General features: G+C 39.4%; 1 protein-coding gene across 24 annotated transcripts in view; it reads right to left on the bottom strand.

Annotated features, from left to right (window-relative positions):
- Positions 1-27,321, bottom strand: part of Gphn (gephyrin) — a 529,275-nt gene that overhangs the window by 66,531 nt on the left and 435,423 nt on the right. For all 24 annotated transcript variants that reach the window (XM_039112910.2, XM_039112897.2, NM_022865.4 and 21 more), the window contains 4 exons: positions 23,377-23,432; positions 9,933-10,052; positions 7,957-8,015; positions 6,755-6,908 (listed from right to left, as the gene is read on the bottom strand). In XM_039112910.2, coding sequence (XP_038968838.1) covers positions 6,755-6,908; positions 7,957-8,015; positions 9,933-10,052; positions 23,377-23,432 — 389 coding nt within the window. The remainder of the gene's footprint in view (positions 1-6,754; positions 6,909-7,956; positions 8,016-9,932; positions 10,053-23,376; positions 23,433-27,321) is intronic.

Raw genomic sequence — 27,321 nt, 5'->3', positions numbered from 1 at the left:
CCACAGCCACAGCCACAGCCCACGCCCCCAGCTCTAGGCATCCAGTATATTATATCTGATTGTAAAGTCTTACAAGTTGGTGCCCTGACAAAAACTTCTTTCCTTTTGAGGAGTGAAGTAGAAACATAAACTTGCAATACCAAATATGTGTGTAACTCTATACCAAACTACTATACTAAACTCCGTGTGTAACATGAACCATCAGAAGCAATATTGTTTTTAACTCAAACTTATTTAGATCTCTGCATTTTGACATAGACCATGAACAAATTTATTTAATTGTACCTCTAAGTGGGCTATAAAGGTGTGAAGGATTGTTCCAGAAAGTCACCTGCTCGACAAAGTTTTACCAGTCTCTTCTTGGACTGTCCTCACTAAATCTCCTTGAGAATCACCTAAAAACCAAATCCAGTCCTAAAAATCAGGCATGTACACTGTTATAGCTTGCTCCCTTTAAGATACTACTGAGATTTTGTACTATGGCAGAGAAATATGTGACCTCAAAATATGCCACTTTGGCATAAAGATAATTTTTGATCTGAAGGCAACTGAGAAGCATAAGAGCGTCCCAGCAAAGAGCCTGTGTAAGAGCTCTCTGGGGCAGGTGTAGGTGCACACCTGTATCCCAGTGCTTGGAAGCTGGAGGCAGGACAATTAGGAGCTCAAAGTCAACCTCAGCCACATAGAAGTTAGCTATAGAAGAACTTGTGTCAATGCCCATCTCCCAAACACATACATCAATAAATGCAATAAGTTAAAGGGATTTAGGCAAGAAGTCTTCACTAAGGTTCTCTTTTTGGTTATGCTGCACTTCACTAAATTCCTTTAGCCTCTTTTTCAGTAGGTATAGTGGTTTGAATGCCAAATGTCCCCTCATAGCCTCATATACATGTGGACCACAGTTGGTAGTATTGTTTAGGGAATTATGCAACCTTTTTAGAGGTTTAGCCTTGCTGGAGGAAGTAAAGCATTGGGGGCCAGCTTTGAGGTTTTATAGCCACACTTCACTTTCTATTTTCTTTCTCTGCTTCCTGTGTGTAGATGGTCATGTGACGAAACAGCTTCTTGTTCCTAGGGACTGTTGACAAGCCCTTGTCAGTATAGACTGACTCTAGTCCTCTAGAACTGTATGCTAAGACAAATCCTCAGATTGCCTTTGCTCATGATGCTTTATCACAGCAGTAGAAAAGTAATACATATTTCTCTATGTTAATGAATGCGCTCATTTTGAATTATGATATTTTTGGTTGAACTCTCAAAATTAGTTATTTTTGTCGTAAAACAGGACCTTAGGGTATTTTGTTTATTGGGTTGAATATGTGCTAATTTTTCCCTTGGTGAGGAGCTGCTAGAGCTTCCATTTGATGCTAATAAGCATCTTATCTGCCGGGGATTTAGCTCAGGGGTAGAGCGCTTGCCTAGGAAGCGCAAGGCCCTGGGTTCGGTCCCCAGCTCCGAAAAAAAAGAACCAAAAAAAAAAAAAAAGGCATCTTATCTGCCAACTGACTACAGTTAGCCATTTCTAGGATTTTTTTTATTAGTCTATAAACCATTTATTTTGAGAGACTGGACAGATTGTTAAATTTTAGGGTCCAATGTTGAGAGTTCAATTTTTATGTTTAGTTAATTAACTCATGTATTCATTAAATAATGAACTACGTATTAGTGTTAACTCTGGCTTGTTTGGTCATGTATTTATTTCTAAAAAACATCCTTTCATCAAGGACAAGTACAGTACTTGGAGTACTTTTAACATGACTATAATATTCACAAAAATACTTTTAGAACAAAAGAGGAATATAATTTTAGATATTCAATGATTAGCATTTCTATTGTTATGCAAGACTTCAAAAGGAAGTCTGCAAAGAAAGGTAAAAGTTCTTTTGCTAAATCCTTAAGAAGAGAATAGGTCTTAACTTTTCTAAATGGCAAATTTACTTATTTTATCATAAGAGACCTCATACTATTTCTGTTCTTCATTAACACTTAATGAGTTCATCGTACATCTAAGACTGCCTTCTTGGACATTGAAATGGCATTGACTGCATCTAAGACTTCTGTGTAAAGTGATGGCTGTGACTTTTCCTGGTGGGAACTAATTTTATCTCCCATGCAAGCAGCAGCTCTTTCATACACTTTAACTTTTCTCTCTCCATTTTCTAGAAAATTTACTAGTTGCACAAACTTATTTGATGATATGTCTATACCCTAGAATACCCACACCAACTAGATTAACACACACACACACACACACACACACACACACACACACACACACACACACACACACACAAAGAGAGAGGGGCGGGGAGAGAGAGAGTCAGATTATAAACTGAATTTTTTTTCAAATAGCTTTTACTTATTGATCTGAGAAAAATATAGTGTTAGGCTAACACCCTTGCCTACTTGGTTATAAAGTGAGGCAAGACAAGAAAGAGGATTTATTACTTTTAAGCATAATTTAAGGTTTTAAAGCATAAAACATTGGGTTGGGGTCTGGGAGATAGTCAGTTGGTAAAGTGCTGGAGTTTGGATTCCTAGCACCCATGTTAAACAAACAAACAAACAAACAAACAAACAAACAAACAAGACACACACCCTAAACAAGGGCGAGCCAGTAGGTAATAGCACTTGATCCTCTTCCTAAGGACCCAAGTTCAGTTCCTGGCATCCTTACCAGGCATCTCACAACTGTCCATAACTTCAGCTCCATGGGAATCCAACAACCTCTTCTGAGCTCCAAGAGCACCCACAGAAACAGACAGATATAAATCAAAATAAATTCCTATAAGTATGTATGTATGTATGCATGCAAATGTGATTACCCATGGGGATATGTATGATAATGGCCTGAAGTAAAGAAATGTCAACCAATTTGTTGAATGAATGAATTTAAGTACTCAAATTAGGCCATGAAAGACTAAACAATAAACATACCCAGTATTGGTATCAGTATAGAAAAACAACTTTCCAATATTTAAGAGAAGACAAATAATATATTTTTGGAGGCAATTAACACATGATTTAATGTTTTAAAGTAAAGCATTGACCTAGCAATGCTATGAAATGAACAGAATAATGGAACATTAAAATCAATCTGAATGTTCATTATAGCATTATCTATCTGCTAGTACAAATGGGAAACATGAAATGTCTTACAGTAGACAAATGATTAATATAAGGACTGTTATATAGCCATCAAAGATGGACTGCATATATGGAGGAGAATTGTGACTTGCTATTTTGGTGTAAAAATTTATGACATATAATAGCATTTTTAGTGCTGTGAGTTTTACATATAGATATATATTTCCATAGGCCTAGTGTTACACTCACATTTCTGTGGGTAAGAAATCAGACTGAAAGACTACACAGCAAATGCTAGCAGTTGTTTGGGTTGTCTTTTGCTCTGTACTAGAATATACACTTCATAAGGAGAGACTGATGTCTTTTTTGTTTACTATTGCATTCCTACAACTGATGGTATTTGGGATATTACTCAGTATACACTAAATGAATGAACACTAACATATTTATCTAGTTTTTTAAATAAACTTACTATGATTTAATTAAAAAGATCAATATATGCTCAAAAGAATTAAAGCAGGGACTTGAAAAGCTATACTTGCTTCCTAAAACTATCCATATTAGCCAAAATGTATAAGCAACTCACTTCAAATGTCTGACTGTAAAACAGGGGATTTGTACCTGTGCTGCCACATGGGCAAATCTGTAGAGCACTTTGTTAAGTGAGATGGACCAGTACAAAAGAAATACTCTAGGGTCACATTCATGTGATGTGCTTTAGAGGTGGAATGCCTTGCGACAGAAGGTAGAATGGTGGCTCTTAGGGTTTTGAGGGAGAAACAGAGAGCTGTAAAATGGATATAGAGTTTCAGTTATGTAAGAATAAAACATTTTTGAGAGAGAAAAAAAGAAAAAGGAGAAAACAAGGAGTTGGATGGGTAGGAACCCAGGGAGAGATCTGGGAGGAGTTGGGTGAGGGAGAAGATTATGATAAAAATATACTTGAAGGAAAAAAAAACCCTTCTGGCAATAGGAATGTGAGTAGTCAGGTGTAGTAGTCCACTGTTTCGACCTCAGCACTCAGGAGGCAGGCAGATGTCTGTGAGTTTAAGGCCAGCATGGTCTTCATAGAGTTCCAGGCCACCCAGAGATGGTACCTGGTGAAGTCACTGTGGAAGTCAGTGTGTAGGTTCCTCAAAAAAATTGAAAATAGAATCTTGTGACCCAGCCCTACCACTCTGCTAGAAGGACTAAGTCAGCAAAGCACAGACACACTTGCACAGCCATTTGCCATTGTACTATTCACAACAGCTAAGAAACAGACAGCATACATGTCCACACTGACTGGATAAAGATGTGGCACATACACAAACAGGACCTTTTCAGACATAAATATGTTTCTCTAGGTGGTAGTAAATAAGCGTGAACGCCAGGAAACTGAAGAGGCTCACAGCATGGAAGACGGCTGTAAGAGTAAAGGGTGAGGAACACAAGAGAGCAAACTAGGAGGCAGAATGAAGGGGCGCGTACAGAGGAAAAGAAGAGCCAGCGTGGCTGGCCGGGTGCTGCAGCAAGCGTGCAGTCAGCCACAATGTAAATGAGTGAAAGCAATACGTAAGAAAGCTCCTTTGTAAGCTAGTTTAAAAAATCTTTATGAAAAAAGAAATCCTGATGTTTTCAGGAAAGTGGATGTGACAGAAGATATTATGTTAAACAAAAAGTCAGATCCAGAAAGAAAAATGAATGTTTATCTCATATGTGGAGATTATATGCATGTATATACATCACATGTGTGTGCGCACGCACGCCTGCCTGGGTGCATGTTTGTGTCTGTGTGATTAATGTAGAAAGGGGACCATGAGAGGGGAGGGAAAGATCTTGACTGGGCGGAAGGAAAAGGAGTGCATTTGACAAGAAAGCAGAAGGCAAGATTATTTGGGGATAGAATGAGCAAAAGGGGGACAAACGCACCGGGAAGGACAGTGAAGGACAAAAGAGAATTAAGTACAATGGCATATTATGAAACAGCCATAAGGAAACATATCATATATGCTATCTCAAAGATGTTAACTTAAAAAAAAGAAGCAGGCATCTGTGAGCCATACATCTCAGTGAAAATCAGAACTGTCATTTAAGGGGGACGTGCACTGTGACTGGATAAATGATAGCCCTGTCAGGTAAGGGCAACTTCTTTCCGCCTCCAGGGATAAATCAGCCGAGGTCTTGCGCTCTCTCTCTCTCTCTCTCTCTCTCTCTCTCTCTCTCTCTCTCTCTCCCTCCCTCCCTCCCTCCCTCCCTCCCTCCCTTCCTTCCTTCCTTCCTTTTTTGGTTTGTTATTGTTTTCTCATACTGGGGGAATCTCAAGCCTTCAGAAGAAAAACTTTATTTTATTTCTTTCCTTTACCACTGATCTCCAACATAGTGCTTGGTACATAGTAACACCTGTTGAACTAAAATACATAATTGTAAAAGTAGTTAATTTTTAATATGGGTAGGGGAACAACATAGCCACATAGAGATTATAAAATTTAGAAGCAAACATAACTCTGCTGCTAAAGATGGTGCCAGTGAGACACGAGGTTATTAAAATCATCACTGTCTTATCAAAATGAAAAGAATGTTTTAGGTCAGTCAATAGTTTTTTAGGGATCCAATTTTGTTCTTTTGCTTTGACTAACAGAAGTATAAAGATCATAGAGAAAACTTTAAACAATTTCATTTTTAAAAAAAGACTTATTTATTTCATGTATGTGAGTACACTGTCAGTGTCTTCAGACACACCAGAAGAGGGCATCAGATCTCATTACAGATGGTTGTGAGCCACCATGTGGTTGCTGGGATTTGAACTCAGGACCTCTGGTGGAGGAGTCAGTGCTTGTAACTGCTGAGCCATCTCTCCAGCCCCCAATAAATTAAAAATAATGCTAATGAAGGGTTACTCATAGAACAAAGTTTTTTTTTTTTTTTTTTTAAGTCTGGTTTGTCTTTAAAGAAGTTGCTAAAAATCTTGGTAGGATTTGATTGTGTAATTGAGCTTCTAAAATATTCATCCTTTCACATTCCTGACATGACCATAGAGGTCCATATTTTAACAGCCTAGCAAGAGGACAGTCAGGAAGTTTTTCAAGAGTTCTCAGAAAAAGCCTGATTATAATCTCTTTTCCATCCAGAAGTAACATGACATGTGGATCCATTTTGAATAGCATACCACTAGAGATGCTTCAATTGAGACCCAAACAAACCCTCAAACCAAACTAAATAAAAAAGGAACATCAAACCCCTCCAGTGATTTAAATGCACATAGATTTAAGAAGAAGACAGGCTAGCCATGATACCTATTCCAGTCACTTATTTCCTATGATGGATGGGCCCTTATTTCAGCAGCAATATATCAAATCATGTTTCAATGGACTAGACACTGTGCTTGCACAGTTTGCTCTCTATAGCATATAGCTAACATTCTTTATTCCTATTATGAGTGTAGAACTAATGTAGCTATAATATTTCATTCTACAAATGAAAGGGAATAATTTCTTAACTTGCCGTTTCTAGTTTTACCCCATCTTCTGTACCTGAACTATGCCAAGGCCAAATTTTGTCTTTGTTACAGAAATGTGAACCCATTGTTAAGAACCATAATCTACAATGTTCCATTTATGACAGATAACAACAGATGTCAGGAAGGGTTTTCTTTTATAAGCTCTCTTTATTATATTTGCCTATTTACCTCATTCCCTGTTGACATAACGGCAACCACTGGAAACTTATTAACTTCAACTTCTGTGACACCTACAGTTGCAAGGAGACCAATTTCTGAAGGGCCCATATGGGTTCCTTTTGCCAAAACACACTCCCCTCTTTTAATGTCGTGGCCGATGGGTCTGAAAGTCAAAGCAGAACCATAAGCATTATGGTTAAGATTAACATTTTTCTCTACTCAGAGGGAAACTTTAGAATCAGAGAGAGGAGACAATCAGGGGAAAAAAGGTTCACAAATGAATCAGGAGCCTAATAATAAAGGGATCCTAAAAATTCCAAGCTTTAAAGTTATATCACACTACAGAAGACAAAATAGGAACATCTATGATAGCTAAACAGAAATATTACATTTGAAGTTTCTTTATATTTTTCTTTTTATTTATTTCAGGTAAAAGTACTAATTTTAAACTTTCTCCCATGCAAGGCAAAGATTTGTATGAAAATATCTAGAGGCATTGACCAAAGTCCATAGCTGGTAGCTCTGTGATAAGGAATATGATGTTAACAAGATTAGTTAGAGTTGGTTTCCATGTAGACACCTAAGGTCGATCCAGACCTGAGACTACTTTCTCCTTGGTATATGTACGTTAGCCTGCGGCCATAAAGCTGGGAGAAGCACAGCTTTGTTACAAAGGGAAGTTAGTATTGGGCAAACTAGTATTGGTGGAATTTGCATAAACACTTTGTAGGGCAACAGAAATAATTCAAACTATGCATACTATTTATTGTAAGAGAGAAACAGCATCTTTATGTGTAAGGAACAAAAGATTATTCCATTATTAAGGGTAGCTGAGGAGGGTGTACTGTCAGCTACTAGTATAAATACCTAATCATTTCTATTCCAACTTCTGGATAACTTAGGGGTTGGGACTCATTAATTTTGGATTGGCTAGAGGAAGAATAAACTGTGAGCATATGCACTTATAACTTTACCTTGTTCTCATGTTGGTTTTGATAATCTTATACATCTTTACCATTTTCATTTAGATAGACATGGATATCCTGATAGACAGGATAGACATGGGATATAAAATCTAAAGATTTCATTTTGATTCTTGTTAAGGCTTGAGAAAAAATAGCTAGTTGACATAGCTGTGAGTTTACACTCCTGAGCTCATGATCAGGTAGAAACACAAGTGAGCTACACACTCTGAATATCTGATGTCTTACCTGATGTCTTGGCCTGGCCGAGCTTGCACCAGAATTCGCACTTCAAGTTCTTCAGTACCCTACAATTAGAGCAGGTGATGTAATTTTCAATAATATAGTCTAATACAATTTCTGATCAATAAGAATGATCTCTGATACTTTAAAATGCAGAGGAGTAGAAAACCATTTGCTAACTCTTTGAAAAAAATAGTGTGAACTTTTAAAGAGAGCTCCTGAAAACTTAGGATTGGTGCCAATGAATGGTACGTTCTCTAATTTTCATAGTTTAAAAACATATCAATTAAAGTATTATATACAGGATTCTCAAGAATTATTATAGATACATGATGTACATATGTACACACACGTGATAAATGAAGGTGCCTGCCAACAGCCTCTCTTTTGGTTGCTATGGAGGTCAGTATTGTGTCAAGGTTCCCAAATACCTATAGAAAAGTATAGCATGGTTGTAGGATTCTATAACCTCATAGTAAAAATTTTACATTCATAGGCTGTGAATAATATTGTGACATTGGAATTGTGCCTTGTTTTCTTGTAGTTTGAGGACGTATATGTTCTGGATTTCAATGCTTTATAGATTCCCTGATGCTAATAAATCTCTGCTTGGACAATTTTAAGAGCAGGAAATCTGATCTCCATGACAAAGGTTGAATTTTATACACAAGGAAGATGATTAAAAAGGAAAATCTCCAGAACAAGGAAGGTGGTTATCTCTTAGCATGGTTGTATTTTACTATTTACTTAATCTACAAGAATATATATTATTTTTAATCTCTCCTTCAGAATATAAGATTCCTCAAACGTCCTAAAACAGGTATAATTATAGTCTATAAAACTGTTAAGAATTGTAACTTTCCTAGTTTTATTCCTAATAGTCTGCTTTTTAAAAAGAGTATTATTTTATGCTTTGCCTGTATGTATGTACCACATGTGGGCGGAGTGTTCATGAAGCTAAGAGGGTGTTGGATGTTCTGGAACTGGAATTTCAACCTGTATGCTGGGAATCAAACTTTAGTCCTTTGCAAGAACAGGAAGTACTTTAAACCAATGAAACATCTCCAGCATGTGCTATTTTTGGGGGTGAGGGTGGGAGGTTCAACTTGACATAAGCAAGAGTCACCTGAGAAGAGAAAAATGCCTCCACCTGTAGATAATCCTGTGAGGCATTTTCTCAATTAATGATTGATGTGTGTGTGTGTGGGGCAGCTTACTTTGGGTGGTGTCATTCCTGGGCATGTGGAGGCTAAGCAAGCCATGGGAAAGCAGCCAGTAGGCAGCATTCCTCTGTGGTCTCTGCTTCTGTTCCTGCCTGAGTGCCTGCCCTGACACAGAAGGACTGTGACCTATAAGCTGAAAAACCCTTTCCTCTGCAAGTTGCTTCTGCATGATTTTTTATCATAGCAATAGAAACATAGCCAGGACAAACCACCATAGTCTGGTTTTAAAAATTGCTATTAGTTTTCTTGACAAAATGGTCTATTTAGATCCCATAAGTATCTTTGAGACAATACAGAGGGAACTGACACAAATTCAACATTTCCAGGCTTCTATTTGATGGCAAAAGTTTTCTCTGAACTGAAAATCAGTGGAGGAAGGGTCATTTGGTTCAAGAACTTGCCCAAATGTTCTCTGTTAAATTCTGAGTCCAAGAACACCTTCACATTTTATCAGAAGGTGGTCTCAATAGCAAGAAGATATGTCAACTGTTATTACCACTGTTCTTTTATTGTGAAATAATTTCTTTGTTTGCCTGTGAAAATTCTCCTGTTAAGCATGGTTTGAATTCTAGTGTAACAATAGCATAAAACTTTCTGCAATGTCAAAAGATTTTCAATCTTTAAGACACTTATTTACTGGAGGCCTACATATTACATTAACAGCCCCCCCCCATACCCCCAATCCCAGTTACTCTTATAAACATTGTAGAAACTGAATATGACTTCTAATACTGCCCCAGGAGACTGGTGGTGACATACATCATCTGATTCCCTGATGAGTTCAGTATCTTCAACTTGCACTACTGCATCAGCACCGCAGGGGATTGGAGCACCTGTTGTAACCCGCATCACTTGTCCGGGCATTACTGTCTGAGTTGGCTGGAAGTACAAACATAAAAGGCAGCTGGTTACTTAGTTGCTTCAAAGGAAAATCTTCAGGGGATATATCATTCTTAGGGAACAAATAAATCAGTAGCCTTCCTCTACACAAAAGAGAAACAAGCTGAGAAAGAAATTAGGGAAATGACACCCTTCATAATAGACCCAAATAATATAAAATACCTCGGTGTGACTTTCACCAAGCAAGTGAAAGATCTGTATGATAAGAACTTCAAGCCTCTGAAGAAAGAAATTGAAGAAGATCTCAGAAGATGGAAAGATCTCCCATGCTCGTGGATTGGCAGGATTAATATAGTAAACTTGGCCATTTTACCAAAAGCAATCTACAGATTCAATACAATCCCCATCAAAATACCAATCCAATTCTTCAGAGAGGTAGACAGAACAATTTGCAAATTCATGTGGAATAACAAAAAACCCAGGATAGCTAAAACTATCCTCAACAATAAAAGGACTTCCAGGGGGAATCACTATCCCTGAACTCAAGCAGTATTACAGAGCAATAGTGATTAAAAACTGTATGGTATTGGTACAGAAACAGGCAGATAGACCAATGAAATAGAATTGAAGACCCAGAAATGAACCCACACACCCATGGTCACTTGATTTTTGACAAAGGAGCCAAAACCATCCAGTGGAAAAAAGATAGCATTTTCAGCAAAAGGTGCTGGTTCAACTGGAGGTCAGCATGTAAAAGAATGCAGATCGATCCATGCTTATCACCCTGTACAAAGCTTAAGTCCAAGTGGATCAAGGGCCTCCACATCAAACCAGATACACTCAAACTAATACAAGAAAAAGTGGGGAAGCATCTTGAACACATGGGCACTGGAGAAAATTTCCTGAACAAAACACCAATGGCTTATGCTCTAAGATCAAGAATCGACAAATGGGATCTCATAAAAGTATAAAGCTTCTGTAAGGCAAAGGACACTGTTGTTAGGACAAAATGGCAACCAACAGATTGGGAAGAGATCTTTACCAATCCTACAACAGATAGAGGCCTTATATCCAAAATATACAAAGAACTCAAGAAGTTAGACTGCAGGGAGACAAATAACCCTATTAAAAAATGGGGTTCAGAGGTAAACAAAGAATTCTCAGCTGAGGAATGTCAAATGGCTGAGAAGCACCTAATGAAATGTTCAACATTTTTAGTCATAAGGGAAATGCAAATCAAAACAACCCTGAGATTCCACCTCACACCAGTCACAATGGCTAAGATCAAAAACTCAGGTGACTGCAGATGCTAGCGAGGATGTGGAGAAAGAGGAACACTCCTCCATTGTTGGTGGGATTGCAGACTGGTACAACCATTCTGGAAATCAGTCTGGAGGTTCCTCAGAAAATTGCACACAGTACTACCTGAGGACCCAGCTATACCTCCCTTGGGCATATACCCAAATGTGCTCCAACATATAACAAAGACACATGCTCCACTATGTTCATAGCAGCCTTATTTATAATATCCAGAAGCTGGAAAGAACCCAGATGCCCTTCAACAGAGGAATGGATACAGAAAATGTGGTACATCTACGCAATGGAATACTACTCAGCTATCAAAAACAATGACTTTGTGAAATTCATAGGCAAATGGTTGGAACTGGAAAATATCATCCTGAGTGAGGTAACCCAATCACAGAAACACACACATGGTATGCACTCATTGATAAGTGGCTATTAGCCCAAATGCTCGAATTACCCTAGATGCACAGAACACATGAAACTCAAGAAAAATGACCAAAATGTGGATGCTTCACTCCTTCTTTAAAAGGGGAACAAGAATACTCTTGGGAGGGAATAAGGAGGCAAAGTTTAGAACAGAGGCAGAAGGAACACCCATTCAGAACTCCCCCACATGTGGCCCATACATATACAGCCACCAAACTATATAAGATGGCTGAAGCAAAGAAGTGCAGGCTGACAGGAACCGGATGTAGATCTCTCCTGTGAGACACAGCCAGAATATGGCAAATACCTAGGCAAATGCCAGCAGAAAATCACTGAACTGAGAACGGGACCCCCGTTGAAGGAAATCAGAGAAAGGACTGAAAGAGCTGAAGGGGCTTGAGACCCCATATGAACAAAAATACCAACCAACCAGAGCTTCCAGGGACTAAGCCACTACCCAAAGACTATACATGGACTGACCCTGGGCTCTAACCTCATAGGTAGCAATGAATAGCCTAGTAAGAGCACCAGTGGAAGGGGAAGCCCTTGTTCCTGCCAAGGCTGGATCCCCAGTGATTGGGATTCTAGGCGGGGAGAGTGGTAATGGGGGGAGGGTTGGAAGGGAACACCAATATAGAAGGGGAGGTGGAGGGGTTAGGGGGATGTTGGCATGGAAACCGGGAAAGGGAATAACATTTGAAATGTAAATAAGAAATACCCAATTTAATAAAGATGGAAAAAATGTAAATCCCTGGAAATCAGTATGGAGGTTCCCCATAAAACTGGACATTGTACTACCTGAGAACCCAGGAGTGCCTGGGCATATACCCAAAAGATGCTCCAACATATAACAAAGACACATGCTCCACTATGTTCATAGCAGCCTTATTTATAATATCCAGAAGCTGGAAAGAACCCAGATGCCCTTCAACAGAGGAATGGATACAGAAAATGTGGTACATCTACACAATGGAATATTACTCAGATATCAAAAACAATGACTTAATGAAATTCATACGCAAGTGGTTGGAACTAAAAAATATAATCCTGAGTGAGGTAACCCAATCTCTCTCTCTCTCTCTCTCTCTCTCTCTCTCTCTCTCTGACACACACACACACACACCAAAACAAAATAAAACAAAAACAAAAAAAAACAAAACTCCATATATGATATGCACTCAATGATAAGTGGATATTAGCCCAAAAGCTCAAATTACCTAAGATACAATCTATAGATCACATGAAGCTGAAGAAGAAGGACGACCAAAGTGCAGATGTTTCAGTCCTTCTTAAAAGGGGGAACAAAAATATTCATAAGAGGAGATATGGAGACAAAGTTTGGAGCAGAGACTGAAGGAAAGTGCATCCAGAGACTGTCCCACTTGGGGATCTAGCCCATATACAGTCACCAAACCCAGACAATATTGCTGATGCCAAGAAGTGAATGCTGACAGGAATCTGATATAGCTGTCTCCTGAGAGGCTCTGCATGACAAATACAGAGGTGAATGCTCGCAGCCAACCATTGAACTGAGAATGGGATCCCCATTGGAGGAGTTAAAGGATTGAAGGAGCTGAAGAGGTTTGCCTCAATGAAGGGGTTCAGCTTCAATGAAGAAGAACACTCCTCCATTGTTGGTGGGATCGCAAGTTGGTACAACTCTGGAAATCAGTCTGGAGGTTCCTCAGCAAATTGGACATAGTGCTACCTGAGGACCCAGCTATACTACTCCCAGGCATATAGCCAAATGATGGTCCAACTTATAACAAGGACACATGCTCCACTATGTTCATAGTAGCCTTATTTGTAATAGCCAGACGCTGGAATGAACCCAGATGTCCTTCAACAGAGGAATGCCAAGAAGTGCATGCTGACAGGAGCCTGATATAGTTGTTTTCTGAGAGGCTCTGCAAAAGCCTGAGAAATACAGAGTCAGATGCTCTCAACCAACCATTGGACTGAAAATGGGGCCCCCACTAGAGGAGATAGAAAAAGGACTGAAGGAGCTGAAGGGGTTTTCAACCCTATACGAAGAACAACAATACTAACCCACCAGACCTCCCAGAGTTCCCAGAGACTAAACCATCAACCAAAGAGTCCACATGAGAGGGTCCCATGGCTCCAGCGCCATATGTAGCAGAGGATGGGCTTTATCGGGCATCAGTGAGAGAAGAGGTCCTTGGCCCTGTGAAGGTTCAATGACCCTGTGTAGGGGAATGTCAGGGCAGGTAGGCAGGAGGGAGTGGGTGGGTGGTTGGGGAACACTCTCATAGAGGTAGGGGGAGGAGGGAAGGGATAGGGGGATTCCAGAGAGAAAATTGGGTCTGAAATGTAAGTAAAGAAAATATCCAATAAAAAGGGTGGTGGTGGTGGTGGTGAAGTAAGTCCTAATGTAAATTTCAGGGCTATTATTTCTTTTAAAAATTATTATTTTTTCTATGGGTAGGGTATTTTGTTTATGAGCCATGTCCATGCCTGGTGGCAGAAGGCAGATAACCTGGAACTGGAGTTACAGACAGTGATGACCTGCCTGCCATCTGAGTGCTGGAAATCAAATTCAGGTCCTGTAAAAGAGTAGCAAGTGTTCTTAACCTGAAGCTGACGTATGTTAAGCTCAGTTTACTCAGCTTCTATGCACTCCCATCAGTAAATGTTTAAGTTCCTTTGCAGTGAATCCCTACTTTTCGCTATTTATGATTACTACTCTCTGTGTGTGACGTGTGAGATCATGGCACTGGTAGATGCTAGAGGACAACTTTCAGGAGTTGGTTCTCTCTTTTGCTGTAGATTCCAGAGATCAAACTCAGTTTTCATGCTGTATGACAAACGTCATTACCAGCTGAGTAATGTAGGTGTTTCTCTAATTTTCTTTATTTTTAGCTTAAATCAACTCTTAAGATATTTTAATGTGATTATTAAACATTTTTAAAAATACTCGTTTTATTTTCTTGATTTAGGATCTTGTTGTGTAGCCCAGGCTAACCTAGATCTCACAATCCTCCAGTACTGTCTCAGTGAATGATAGGGTTGTAGAATACCAACGACCCCGAGAACAATTTGGCTGTGCTCTAAGACCATAAATTCTAGATGGCAGATAAAAGATTCCTACCAAGTTACATTATATTAAACCCAATGTTAAAGATATTACTGGATATATAAAACCTTATGTATCTATTTAGATCAGACAATACAATTGGTAATATGAAGGAATCAAGTACAAAGGTACATTCTAGGAATATGTGACATACTTCCTTTACTCTGTAAGGTGAGAAGGTATTCTCTCTTAAATTGAAATTTCCTAGAGACACCGCCGGACCCTGAAGGAAACAGACCGGATAAACAGTTCTCTGCACCCAAATCCCGTGGGAGGGAGAGCTAAACCTTCAGAGAGGCAGACAAGCCTGGGAAACCAGAAGAGACTGCTCCCTGCACACACATCTCGGACGCCAGAGGAAAAAGCCAAAGACCATCTGGAACCCTGGTGCACTGAAGCTCCCGGAAGGGGTGGCACAGGTCTTCCTGGTTGCTGCTGCTGCAGAGAGCCCCTGGGCAGCACCCCACGAGCGAACCTGAGCCTCGGGACCACAGGTAAGACCAAATTTTCTGCTGCAAGAAAGCTGCCTGGTGAACTCAAGACACAGGCCCACAGGAACAGCTGAAGACCTGTAGAGAGGAAAAACTACACGCCCGAAAGCAGAACACTCTGTCCCCATAACTGACTGAAAGAGAGGAAAACAGGTCTACAGCACTCCTGACACACAGGCTTATAGGACAGTAGAGCCACTGTCAGAAATAGCAGAACAAAGTAACACTAGAGATAATCTGATGGCGAGAGGCAAGCGCAGGAACCCAAGCAACAGAAACCAAGACTACATGCCATCATCGGAGCCCAATTCTCCCACCAAAACAAACATGGAATATCCAAACACACCAGAAAAGCAAGATCTAGTTTCAAAATCATATTTGATCATGATGCTGGAGGACTTCAAGAAAGACATGAACACACTTAGGGAAGCACAGGAAAACATTAATAAACAAGTAAAAGCCTACAGAGAGGAATCGCAAAAATCCCTGAAAGAATTCCAGGAAAACACAATCAAACAGTTGAAGGAATTAAAAATGGAAATAGAAGCAATCAAGAAAGAACACATGGAAACAACCCTGGATATAGAAAACCAAAAGAAGAGACAAGGAGCTGTAGATACAAGCTTCACCAACAGAATACAAGAGATGGAAGAGAGAATCTCAGGAGCAGAAGATTCCATAGAAATCATTGACTCAACTGTCAAAGATAATGTAAAGCGGAAAAAGCTACTGGTCCAAAACATACAGGAAATCCAGGACTCAATGAGAAGATCAAACCTAAGGATAATAGGTATAGAAGAGAGTGAAGACTCCCAGCTCAAAGGACCAGTAAATATCTTCAACAAAATCATAGAAGAAAACTTCCCTAACCTAAAAAAGAGATACCCATAGACATACAAGAAGCCTACAGAACTCCAAACAGATTGGACCAGAAAAGAAACACCTCCCGTCACATAATTGTCAAAACACCAAACGCACAAAATAAAGAAAGAATATTAAAAGCAGTAAGGGAAAAAGGTCAAGTAACATATAAAGGGAGACCTATCAGAATCACACCAGACTTCTCGCCAGAAACTATGAAGGCCAGAAGATCCTGGACTGATGTTATACAGACCCTAAGAGAACACAAATGCCAGCCCAGGTTACTGTATCCAGCAAAACTCTCAATTAACATTGATGGAGAAACCAAGATATTCCATGACAAAACCAAATTTACACAATATCTTTCTACAAATCCAGCACTACAAAGGATAATAAATGGTAAAGCCCAACATAAGGAGGCAAGCTATACCCTAGAAGAAGCAAGAAACTAATCGTCTTGGCAACAAAACAAAGAGAATGAAAGCACACAAACATAACCTCACATCCAAATATGAATATAACGGGAAGCAACAATCACTATTCCTTAATATCTCTCAATATCAATGGCCTCAACTCCCCAATAAAAAGACATAGATTAACAAACTGGATACGCAACGAGGACCCTGCATTCTGCTGCCTACAGGAAACACACCTCAGAGACAAAGACAGACACTACCTCAGAGTGAAAGGCTGGAAAACAACTTTCCAAGCAAATGGTCAGAAGAAGCAAGCTGGAGTAGCCATTCTGATATCAAATAAAATCAATTTCCAACTAAAAGTCATCAAAAAAGATAAGGAAGGACACTTCATATTCATCAAAGGAAAAATCAACCAAGATGAACTCTCAATCCTAAATATCTATGCCCCAAATACAAGGGCACCTACATACGTAAAAGAAACCTTACTAAAGCTCAAAACACACATTGCACCTCACACAATAATAGTGGGAGATTTCAACACCCCACTCTCATCAATGGACAGATCATGGAAACAGAAATTAAACAGTGATGTAGACAGACTAAGAGAAGTCATGAGCCAAATGGACTTAACGGATATTTATAGAACATTCTATCCTAAAGCAAAAGGATATACCTTCTTCTCAGCTCCTCATGGTACTTTCTCCAAAATTGACCATATAATTGGTCAAAAAACGGGCCTCAACAGGTACAGAAAGATAGAAATAATCCCATGCGTGCTATCGGACCACCAAGGCCTAAAACTGGTCTTCAATAACAATAAGGGAAGAATGCCCACATATACGTGGAAATTGAACAATGCTCTACTCAATGATAACCTGGTCAAGGAAGAAATAAAGAAAGAAATTAAAAACTTTTTAGAATTTAATGAAAATGAAGATACAACATACTCAAACTTATGGGACACAATGAAAGCTGTGCTAAGAGGAAAACTCATAGCGCTGAGTGGCTGCAGAAAGAAACAGGAAAGAGCATATGTCAGCAGCTTGACAGCACACCTAAAAGCTCTAGAACAAAAAGAAGCAAATACACCCAGGAGGAGTAGAAGGCAGGAAATAATCAAACTCAGAGCTGAAATCAACCAAGTAGAAACAAAAAGGACCATAGAAAGAATCAACAGAACCAAAAGTTGGTTCTTTGAGAAAATCAACAAGATAGATAAACCCTTAGCCAGACTAACGAGAGGACACAGAGAGTGTGTCCAAATTAACAAAATCAGAAATGAAAAGGGAGACATAACTACAGATTCGGAGGAAATTCAAAAAATCATCAGATCTTACTATAAAAACCTATATTCAACAAAATTTGAAAATCTTCAGGAAATGGACAATTTCCTAGACAGATACCAGGTATCGAGGTTAAATCAGGAACAGATAAACCAGTTAAACAACCCCATAACTCCTAAGGAAATAGAAGCAGTCATTAAAGGTCTCCCAACCAAAAAGAGCCCAGGTCCAGATGGGTTTAGTCCAGAATTCTATCAAACCTTCATAGAAGACCTCATACCAATATTATCCAAACTATTCCACAAAATTGAAACAGATGGAGCCCTACCGAATTCCTTCTACGAAGCCACAATTACTCTTATACCTAAACCACACAAAGACACAACAAAGAAAGAGAACTTCAGACCAATTTCCCTTATGAATATCGTCGCAAAAATACTCAATAAAATTCTGGCAAACCGAATTCAAGAGCACATCAAAACAATCATCCACCATGATCAAGTAGGCTTCATCCCAGGCATGCAGGGATGGTTTAATATACGGAAAACCATCAACGTGATCCATCATATAAACAAACTGAAAGAACAGAACCACATGATCATTTCATTAGATGCTGAGAAAGCATTTGACAAAATTCAACACCCCTTCATGATAAAAGTCCTGGAAAGAATAGGAATTCAAGGCCCATACCTAAACATAGTAAAAGCCATATACAGCAAACCAGTTGCTAACATTAAACTAAATGGAGAGAAACTTGAAGCAATCCCACTAAAATCAGGGACTAGACAAGGCTGCCCACTCTCTCCCTACTTATTCAATATAGTTCTTGAAGTTCTAGCCAGAGCAATCAGACAAGAAAAGGAGATCAAGGGGATACAGATCGGAAAAGAAGAGGTCAAAATATCACTATTTGCAGATGACATGATAGTATATTTAAGTGATCCCAAAAGTTCCACCAGAGAACTACTAAAGCTGATAAACAACTTCAGCAAAGTGGCTGGGTATAAAATTAACTCAAATAAATCAGTTGCCTTCCTCTACACAAAAGAGAAAAAAGCCGATAAAGAAATTAGGGAAACGACACCCTTCATAATAGACCCAAATAATATAAAGTACCTCGGTGTGACTTTAACCAAGCAAGTAAAAGATCTGTACAATAAGAACTTCAAGACACTGAGGAAAGAAATTGAAGAAGACCTCAGAAGATGGAAAGATCTCCCATGCTCATGGATTGGCAGGATTAATATGGTAAAAATGGCCATTTTACCAAAAGCAATCTACAGATTCAATGCAATCCCCATCAAAATACCAATCCAATTCTTCAAAGAGTTAGACAGAACAATTTGCAAATTCATCTGGAATAACAAAAAACCCAGGATAGCTAAAGCTATCCTGAACAATAAAAGAACTTCAGGGGGAATCACTATCCCTGAACTCAAGCAGTATTACAGAGCAATAGTGATAAAAACTGCATGGTATTGGTACAGAGACAGACAGATAGACCAATGGAATAGAATTGAAGACCCAGAAATGAACCCACACACCTATGGTCACTTGATTTTTGACAAAGGAGCCAAAACCATCCAATGGAAAAAAGATAGCATTTTCAGCAAATGGTGCTGGTTCAACTGGAGGGCAACATGTAGAAGAATGCAGATCGATCCATGCTTATCACCCTGTACAAAGCTTAAGTCCAAGTGGATCAAGGACCTCCACATCAAACCAGACACACTCAAACTAATAGAAGAAAAACTAGGGAAGCATCTGGAACACATGGGCACTGGAAAAAATTTCCTGAACAAAACACCGATGGCTTATGCTCTAAGATCAAGAATCGACAAATGGGATCTCATAAAACTGCAAAGCTTCTGTAAGGCAAAGGACACTGTGGTTAGGACAAAACGGCAACCAACAGATTGGGAAAAGATCTTTACTAATCCTACAACAGATAGAGGCCTTATATCCAAAATATACAAAGAACTCAAGAAGTTAGACCGCAGGGAAACAAATAACCCTATTAAAAAATGGGGTTCAGACCTAAACAAAGAATTCACAGCTGAGGAATGCCGAATGGCTGAGAAATACCTAAAGAAATGTTCAACATCTTTAGTCATAAGGGAAATGCAAATCAAAACAACCCTGAGATTTCACCTCACACCAGTGCGATTGGCTAAGATCAAAAACTCAGGTGACAGCAGATGCTGGCGAGGATGTGGAGAAAGAGGAACACTCCTCCATTGTTGGTGGGATTGCAGACTGGTAAAACCATTCTGGAAATCAGTCTGGAGGTTCCTCAGAAAATTGGACATTGAACTGCCTGAGGATCCAGCTATACCTCTCTTGGGCATATACCCAAAAGATGCCTCAACATATAAAAGAGACACGTGCTCCACTATGTTCATCGCAGCCTTATTTATAATAGCCAGAAAATGGAAAGAACCCAGATGCCCTTCAACAGAGGAATGGATACAGAAAATGTGGTACATCTACACAATGGAATATTACTCAGCTATCAAAAACAACGGCTTTATGAAATTCGTAGGCAAATGGTTGGAACTGGAAAATATCATCCTGAGTGAGCTAACCCAATCACAGAAAGACATACATGGTATGCACTCATTGATAAGTGGCTATTAGCCCAAATGCTTGAATTACCCTAGATCCCTAGAACAAACGAAACTCAAGACGGATGATCAAAATGTGAATGCTTCACTCCTTCTTTAAATGAGGAAAAAGAATACCCTTGGCAGGGAAGGGAGAGGCAAAGATTAAAACAGAGACTGAAGGAACACCCATTCAGAGCCTGCCCCACATGTGGCCCATACATATACAGCCACCCAATTAGACAAGATGGATGAAGCAAAGAAGTGCAGACCGACAGGAGCCGGATGTAGATCGCTCCTGAGAGACACAGCCAGAATACAGCAAATATAGAGGCGAATGCCAGCAGCAAACCACTGAACTGAGAATAGGTCCCCTATTGAAGGAATCAGAGAAAGAACTGGAAGAGCTTGAAGGGGCTCGAGACCCCAAAAGTACAACAATGCCAAGCAACCAGAGCTTCCAGGGACTAAGCCACTACCTAAAGACTATACATGGACTGACCCTGGACTCTGACCCCATAGGTAGCAATGAATATCCCAGTAAGAGCACCAGTGGAAGGGGAAGCCCTGGGTCCTGCTAAGACTGAACCCCCAGTGAACTAGTCTATGGGGGGAGGGCGGCAATGGGGGGAGGGTTGGGAGGGGAACACCCATAAGGAAGGGGAGGGGGATGTTTGCCCGGAAACCGGGAAAGGGAATAACACTCGAAATGTATATAAGAAATACTCAAGTTAATAAAAAAAAAAATTTCCTTTGTGCGTCGTATATACAGTGCACACAGTTAAAATCTTGGCTTTTTGTTATTGGAGGTACTGAGTCTCATTCTTTGGAAATCTAATGACAACATTACAACTGGTTACAATTACCCAGTATTTTCTTTGAAAGCATCTGGTGCTAATTATAGGGACCAAGCTATTAGTGATTTAAGGCTACACATTGTAAAGCACTAAGGAAAGATTTTATAAATCACTGTCCATGTGTGTACAGCGGCACCTCAGTGTTCAAGGGTAAGCTGTGAGTGGACAATGTAGCTCTGTCAAAATATCCGAGACTGTGCTAAGTTGTGAAACACACAATGAAGATGAAGGACAACACAGGTGATCTGAAGTTTTCTTGAATTGTTTGACTTTACCCCATCAAGCCTCTATAAGAATTTAGAAACTTCTAAGTTTCACAGTTCATTTAATGCTCTCAGTTCTCTAGTATAGTCAGAAGTACCTAACAAACAGGGTGTGAGGGTCTTAGAGACCCTTAATCTGTTATGCTATGGTTAACATAAACCACCTGTAATTCTCTGAGTAGCTCATATAATTTTTCTTTAAATATTTGTTTTTGTTCTTTTAAGGTTTTAAGAACATCTTAAAGATTTCACCATATGTGTAGTTCTGGCTGCCTGGAATTTGCTATGTGAACCGGGTTGACCTTGAACTTGCATTGATCTTCCAACATTTTTGCTGAACGAGTGATAGCTATTTTAGGTGTAAGCTGCCAGGCCAGGCACCTCTGGGTCTTTTAATTTATACTGCTCTCTGTCTAGAATGCTCCAGTGTTATCATCCTAAGCATCTTCTGTTGAACTGTTCAAGTTTCTTCTGCACTCCAGAGTGACTGACTGACACCATTAGCTTAATAACTAATATACTGTAATATAGTATATACTATAATATTTATTATCTATGCTGCCTCTTCATTTTCAAGAAAACATGATATCTTAATGTAAGTTACAGGATGTAGCCCTTCCCAGTCATATAGTATGTTGGACACAGGAATGCTGAGCACATTCAACTCAAGTTCAGGTAAGTGTTCCTTCAACACCAATTTGTTTTGCGGCTTCACTATAAAAATAGATGTTCATAGCTGTTAGAAATATGTACTAAGTGATCAAATAAAGTAAAAAAGTATTAAAGAGAGATGGCTCATTGGGTAAAGTGGTTAATGTACAAGTGTGAGGACCTGAGTTTGAATTCCCAGAACTCATCTAAAAGCAAGTCCAGTAACGTGCCTGTAATTCCAGTGCTCTATGGTGAGATGGGGAGTGAATACCAGAAAATTAGAGTCTCAAAGGCTAGCTGTCCTTGCACATACAGCAGTCTTAAGAGACTCTGTCTCAAACAAGGTTGATGGTGAGGACTGACATCTGAGGTTATCTTCTTATTTGAATATGTGCATGGCATCATCTGTGTACCTACATTCAGACACACAAACATGTACACACACACACACACACACACACACACACACAAAGCCTGTTTTTTTCCATAAGTAGTATGTAAAAATAAAATAGCAATATATATATATATATATATATATTTTTTTTTCGGAGCTGGGGACCGAACCCAGGGCCTTGCGCTTGCTAGGCAAGCGCTCTACCACTGAGCTAAATCCCCAACCCCGCAATATATAATTTTAAAAAAGGTCTCAGTTTTTATAAACTCTATCTCCATGTCTTCCTTTCTTCCTCATTTTCTCATGCACTTATTTTTAACTACTTAAAATAAGCGGGGTTAATGTCATCTGTAGAAGGTTGATTCTGACAGTAATCACTCTAGCTTCCTTATTTAAGCATGTAAGCATTGAGGTGCATGTAATTATAGCCAGAAATTCAAAATTTATAGGAAGAATCACCTAGGGCTAGAAAATGCCTATAAGGCATGTCTATGGGGTGGTTAATAAACTTATTCATTATATATTGATAAATGTAGGTTCATTAAGTAATGTTTTTTCTTTGTTGTTCACAAGGGGACTTTTCTTTTATCCTTTTGATAGTATTCTAACTCATCATTCTCTATGACTTCCACAATGCTGATACTGGACACTTATAATTGGATGCCCAAAGTCTGTGAAGCAGAAATCTTCAGTGTCTCTCGACTTACGAAGCTCACCTGTTCACCAGCTTGGGATTCCCCAATGATGAAACGATCTCCTGGACCATCAGCAGCTGTGAGATGGAACAGAGCCAAGAATAAATCAGCACGGACTTAAAGCAAGGAACAAGAACCTCGTATTGAGACTCTAAAATTTCATTAAGATTATTTTCAGGAGAGTAGACAATGGCTGTTCTCTGACTTGCTTGATCTTTGGTACACAGTAGATCCCAAGCGTCAGCAGAAGTGGATTGAGTCGTGCCCTTTGACATTATTGGAGATGTTCTTCATGGGATGCCATGTGCTTTTCTAACAAGTCCCTTTGGCTTATCCTTTCAAATGACATGACCACATGCATAATGATATAACTGTATTCATGGACATGAATATTACCACTTTTCAAACCAAATCTTCTCCAATATTTTGTAACAGTTTTTTTTTAGCTTAACATTTTCTTATTTATTTAAAGGAAAATTGGAAAATCCCTGGACATGAAATAATCCTATTTATGAACTGATATGATATGAATAGACAAGTTTTGTTGCATCATATTTTCCACTTAATATTTTTACAGTGCTGGAACTAGGGGCTTGCCACACCAGGTTAAGTGTTCTAATACTGAGTTACACACTTATGGCTACATACTTTTATTTTTAGGAGTATTTATAAAAAATTATTTTTGTCATTGGATTTCACTGTATGGCTCTGGTTGGACTGGGACATGCTATGCAGACCAGGCTGGGCTTGAATTCAAGACAGTTCTCTTACATCTATCTTCCCCTTAATGGGATTACGGACATGTACCACTGTGTTAGGTAAAATTATTTGAAAAAAGCTTTTTGAGCATGTAGGTACATTTATGTGTGCAAATGCAAGCACCTGTGTGGGATAGGGCACATGTGGATGTCAGTGAACAACCTTGCCTCCTCCCTTATTTATTTCAGACAGGATCTTGAACATTTCTGTTCTGTATATGGTGGAGTAGCTGGTCCATGAGCTTCTGATTTGTCCTTCCATCTCCCAATAAAACCTTTAGGATTAGAGACACTCATGCTTGGTATCTGAGAATTTGATTACGTGGCAAGCATTTTTACCTACTGAGCTTTCTCCCCAGCTCTTACAGCCTTTAATTTTTAAATTGGAAAAAAAAATTCCAGAATTAGGATTAAAAAAAAAAAAAACAAACAAAACCAAAACCCTTCTTGTTTAGATTCATCCATTCCTTCTCCGATGCCAGACATAGTAAGTTAATGACTTGGAAAAAACGAAAAAAGAATTTCTAGAGAATATTGTGTTTTCTTAAATATATTATTTGGGTTTAAGATCAATACTACTGGCAATGCAAGGCCTATCTAATGAGTTTTATGATCACTACTGTAATTTTCATATCATTTGATAAAACGAGGGATTTGAGGCCTATAAATGGAGTTAATAACACCTTACATGTGAATGTTTAATTATATTTGCTGTAAGTGACAACTAAATAACCTTTTCACCTTGAAGACATATGGAGTCATTTTACTCTTTCCCTTCTTCTCCCCTCTTGTCCATTCTTTTTTTTTTTTATTAACTTGAGTATTTCTTATATACATTTCAAGTGTTATTCCCTTTCCTGGTTTCCGGGCAAACATCCCCCTCCCCCCTCCCCTTCCTTATGGGTGTTCCCCTCCCAACCCTCCCCCCATTGCCGCCCTCCCCCCATAGACTAGTTCACTGGAGGTTCAGTCTTAGCAGGACCCAGGGCTTCCCCTTCCACTGGTGCTCTTACTAGGATATTCATTGCTACCCATGGGGTCAGAGTCCAGGGTCAGTCCATGTATAGTCTTTAGGTAGTGGCTTAGTCCCTGGAAGCTCTGGTTGCTTGACATTGTTGTACTTTTGGGGTCTCGAGCCCCTTCAAGCTCTTCCAGTTCTTTCTCTGATTCCTTCAACGGGGGTCCTATTCTCAGTTCAGTGGTTTGCTGCTGGCATTCGCCTCTGTATTTGCTGTATTCTGGCTGTGTCTCTCAGGAGCGATCTACATCTGGCTCCTGTCGGTCTGCACTTCTTTGCTTCATCCATCTTGTCTAATTGGGTGGCTGTATATGTATGGGCCACATGTGGGGCAGGCTCTGAATGGGTGTTCCTTCAGTCTCTGTTTTAATCTTTGCCTCTCCCTTCCCTGCCAAGGGTATTCTTTTTCCTCATTTAAAGAAGGAGTGAAGCATTCACATTTTGATCATCCGTCTTGAGTTTCGTTTGTTCTAGGGATCTAGGGTAATTCAAGCATTTGGGCTAATAGCCACTTATCAATGAGTGCATACCATGTATGTCTTTCTGTGATTGGGTTAGCTCACTCAGGATGATATTTTCCAGTTCCAACCATTTGCCTACGAATTTCATAAACTCGTTGTTTTTGATAGCTGAGTAATATTCCATTGTGTAGATGTACCACATTTTCTGTATCCATTCCTCTGTTGAAGGGCATCTGGGTTCTTTCCATTTTCTGGCTATTATAAATAAGGCTGCGATGAACATAGTGGAGCACGTGTCTCTTTTATATGTAGAGGCATCTTTTGGGTATATGCCCAAGAGAGGTATAGCTGGATCCTCAGGCAGTTCAATGTCCAATTTTCTGAGGAACCTCCAGACTGATTTCCAGAATGGTTTTACCAGTCTGCAATCCCACCAACAATGGAGGAGTGTTCCTCTTTCTCCACATCCTCGCCAGCATCTGCTGTCACCTGAGTTTTTGATCTTAGCCATTCTCACTGGTGTGAGGTGAAATCTCAGGGTTGTTTTGATTTGCATTTCCCTTATGACTAAAGATGTTGAACATTTCTTTAGGTGTTTCTCAGCCATTCGGCATTCCTCAGCTGTGAATTCTTTGTTTAGGTCTGAACCCCATTTTTTAATAGGGTTATTTGTTTCCCTGCGGTCTAACTTCTTGAGTTCTTTGTATATTTTGGATATAAGGCCTCTATCTGTTGTAGGATTGGTAAAGATCTTTTCCCAATCTGTTGGTTGCCGTTTTGTCCTAACCACAGTGTCCTTTGCCTTACAGAAGCTTTGCAGTTTTATGAGATCCCATTTGTCGATTCTTGATCTTAGAGCATAAGCCATTGGTGTTTTGTTCAGGAAATTTTTTCCAGTGCCCGTGTGTTCCAGATGCTTCCCTAGTTTTTCTTCTATTAGTTTGAGGGTGTCTGGTTTGATGTGGAGGTCCTTGATCCACTTGGACTTAAGCTTTGTACAGGGTGATAAGCATGGATCGATCTGCATTCTTCTACATGTTGCCCTCCAGTTGAACCAGCACCATTTGCTGAAAATGCTATCTTTTTTCCATTGGATGGTTTTGGCTCCTTTGTCAAAAATCAAGTGACCATAGGTGTGTGGGTTCATTTCTGGGTCTTCAATTCTATTCCATTGGTCTATCTGTCTGTCTCTGTACCAATACCATGCAGTTTTTATCACTATTGCTCTGTAATACTGCTTGAGTTCAGGGATAGTGATTCCCCCTGAAGTCCTTTTATTGTTGAGGATAGCTTTAGCTATCCTGGGTTTTTTGTTATTCCACATGAATTTGCAAATTGTTCTGTCTAACTCTTTGAAGAATTGGATTGGTATTTTGATGAGGATTGCATGGAATCTGTAGATCGCTTTTGGTAAAATGGCCAAGTTTACTATATTAATCCTGCCAATCCATGAGCATGGGAGATCTTTCCATCTTCTGAGGTCTTCTTCAATTTCTTTCCTCAGTGTCTTGAAGTTCTTATTGTACAGATCTTTTACTTGCTTGGTTAAAGTCACACCGAGGTACTTTATATTATTTGGGTCTATTATGAAGGGTGTCGTTTCCCTAATTTCTTTCTCGGCTTTTTTCTCTTTTGTGTAGAGGAAGGCAACTGATGTATTTGAGTTAATTTTATACCCAGCCACTTTGCTGAAGTTGTTTATCAGCTTTAGTAGTTCTCTGGTGGAACT

This window comes from Rattus norvegicus, chromosome 6 (assembly GCF_036323735.1).
Source record: "Rattus norvegicus strain BN/NHsdMcwi chromosome 6, GRCr8, whole genome shotgun sequence".
Lineage (NCBI taxonomy): Eukaryota > Metazoa > Chordata > Mammalia > Rodentia > Muridae > Rattus > Rattus norvegicus.
Note: the sequence above shows the minus strand (reverse complement) of the source record. Positions and strands in the feature narration are given on the sequence as shown.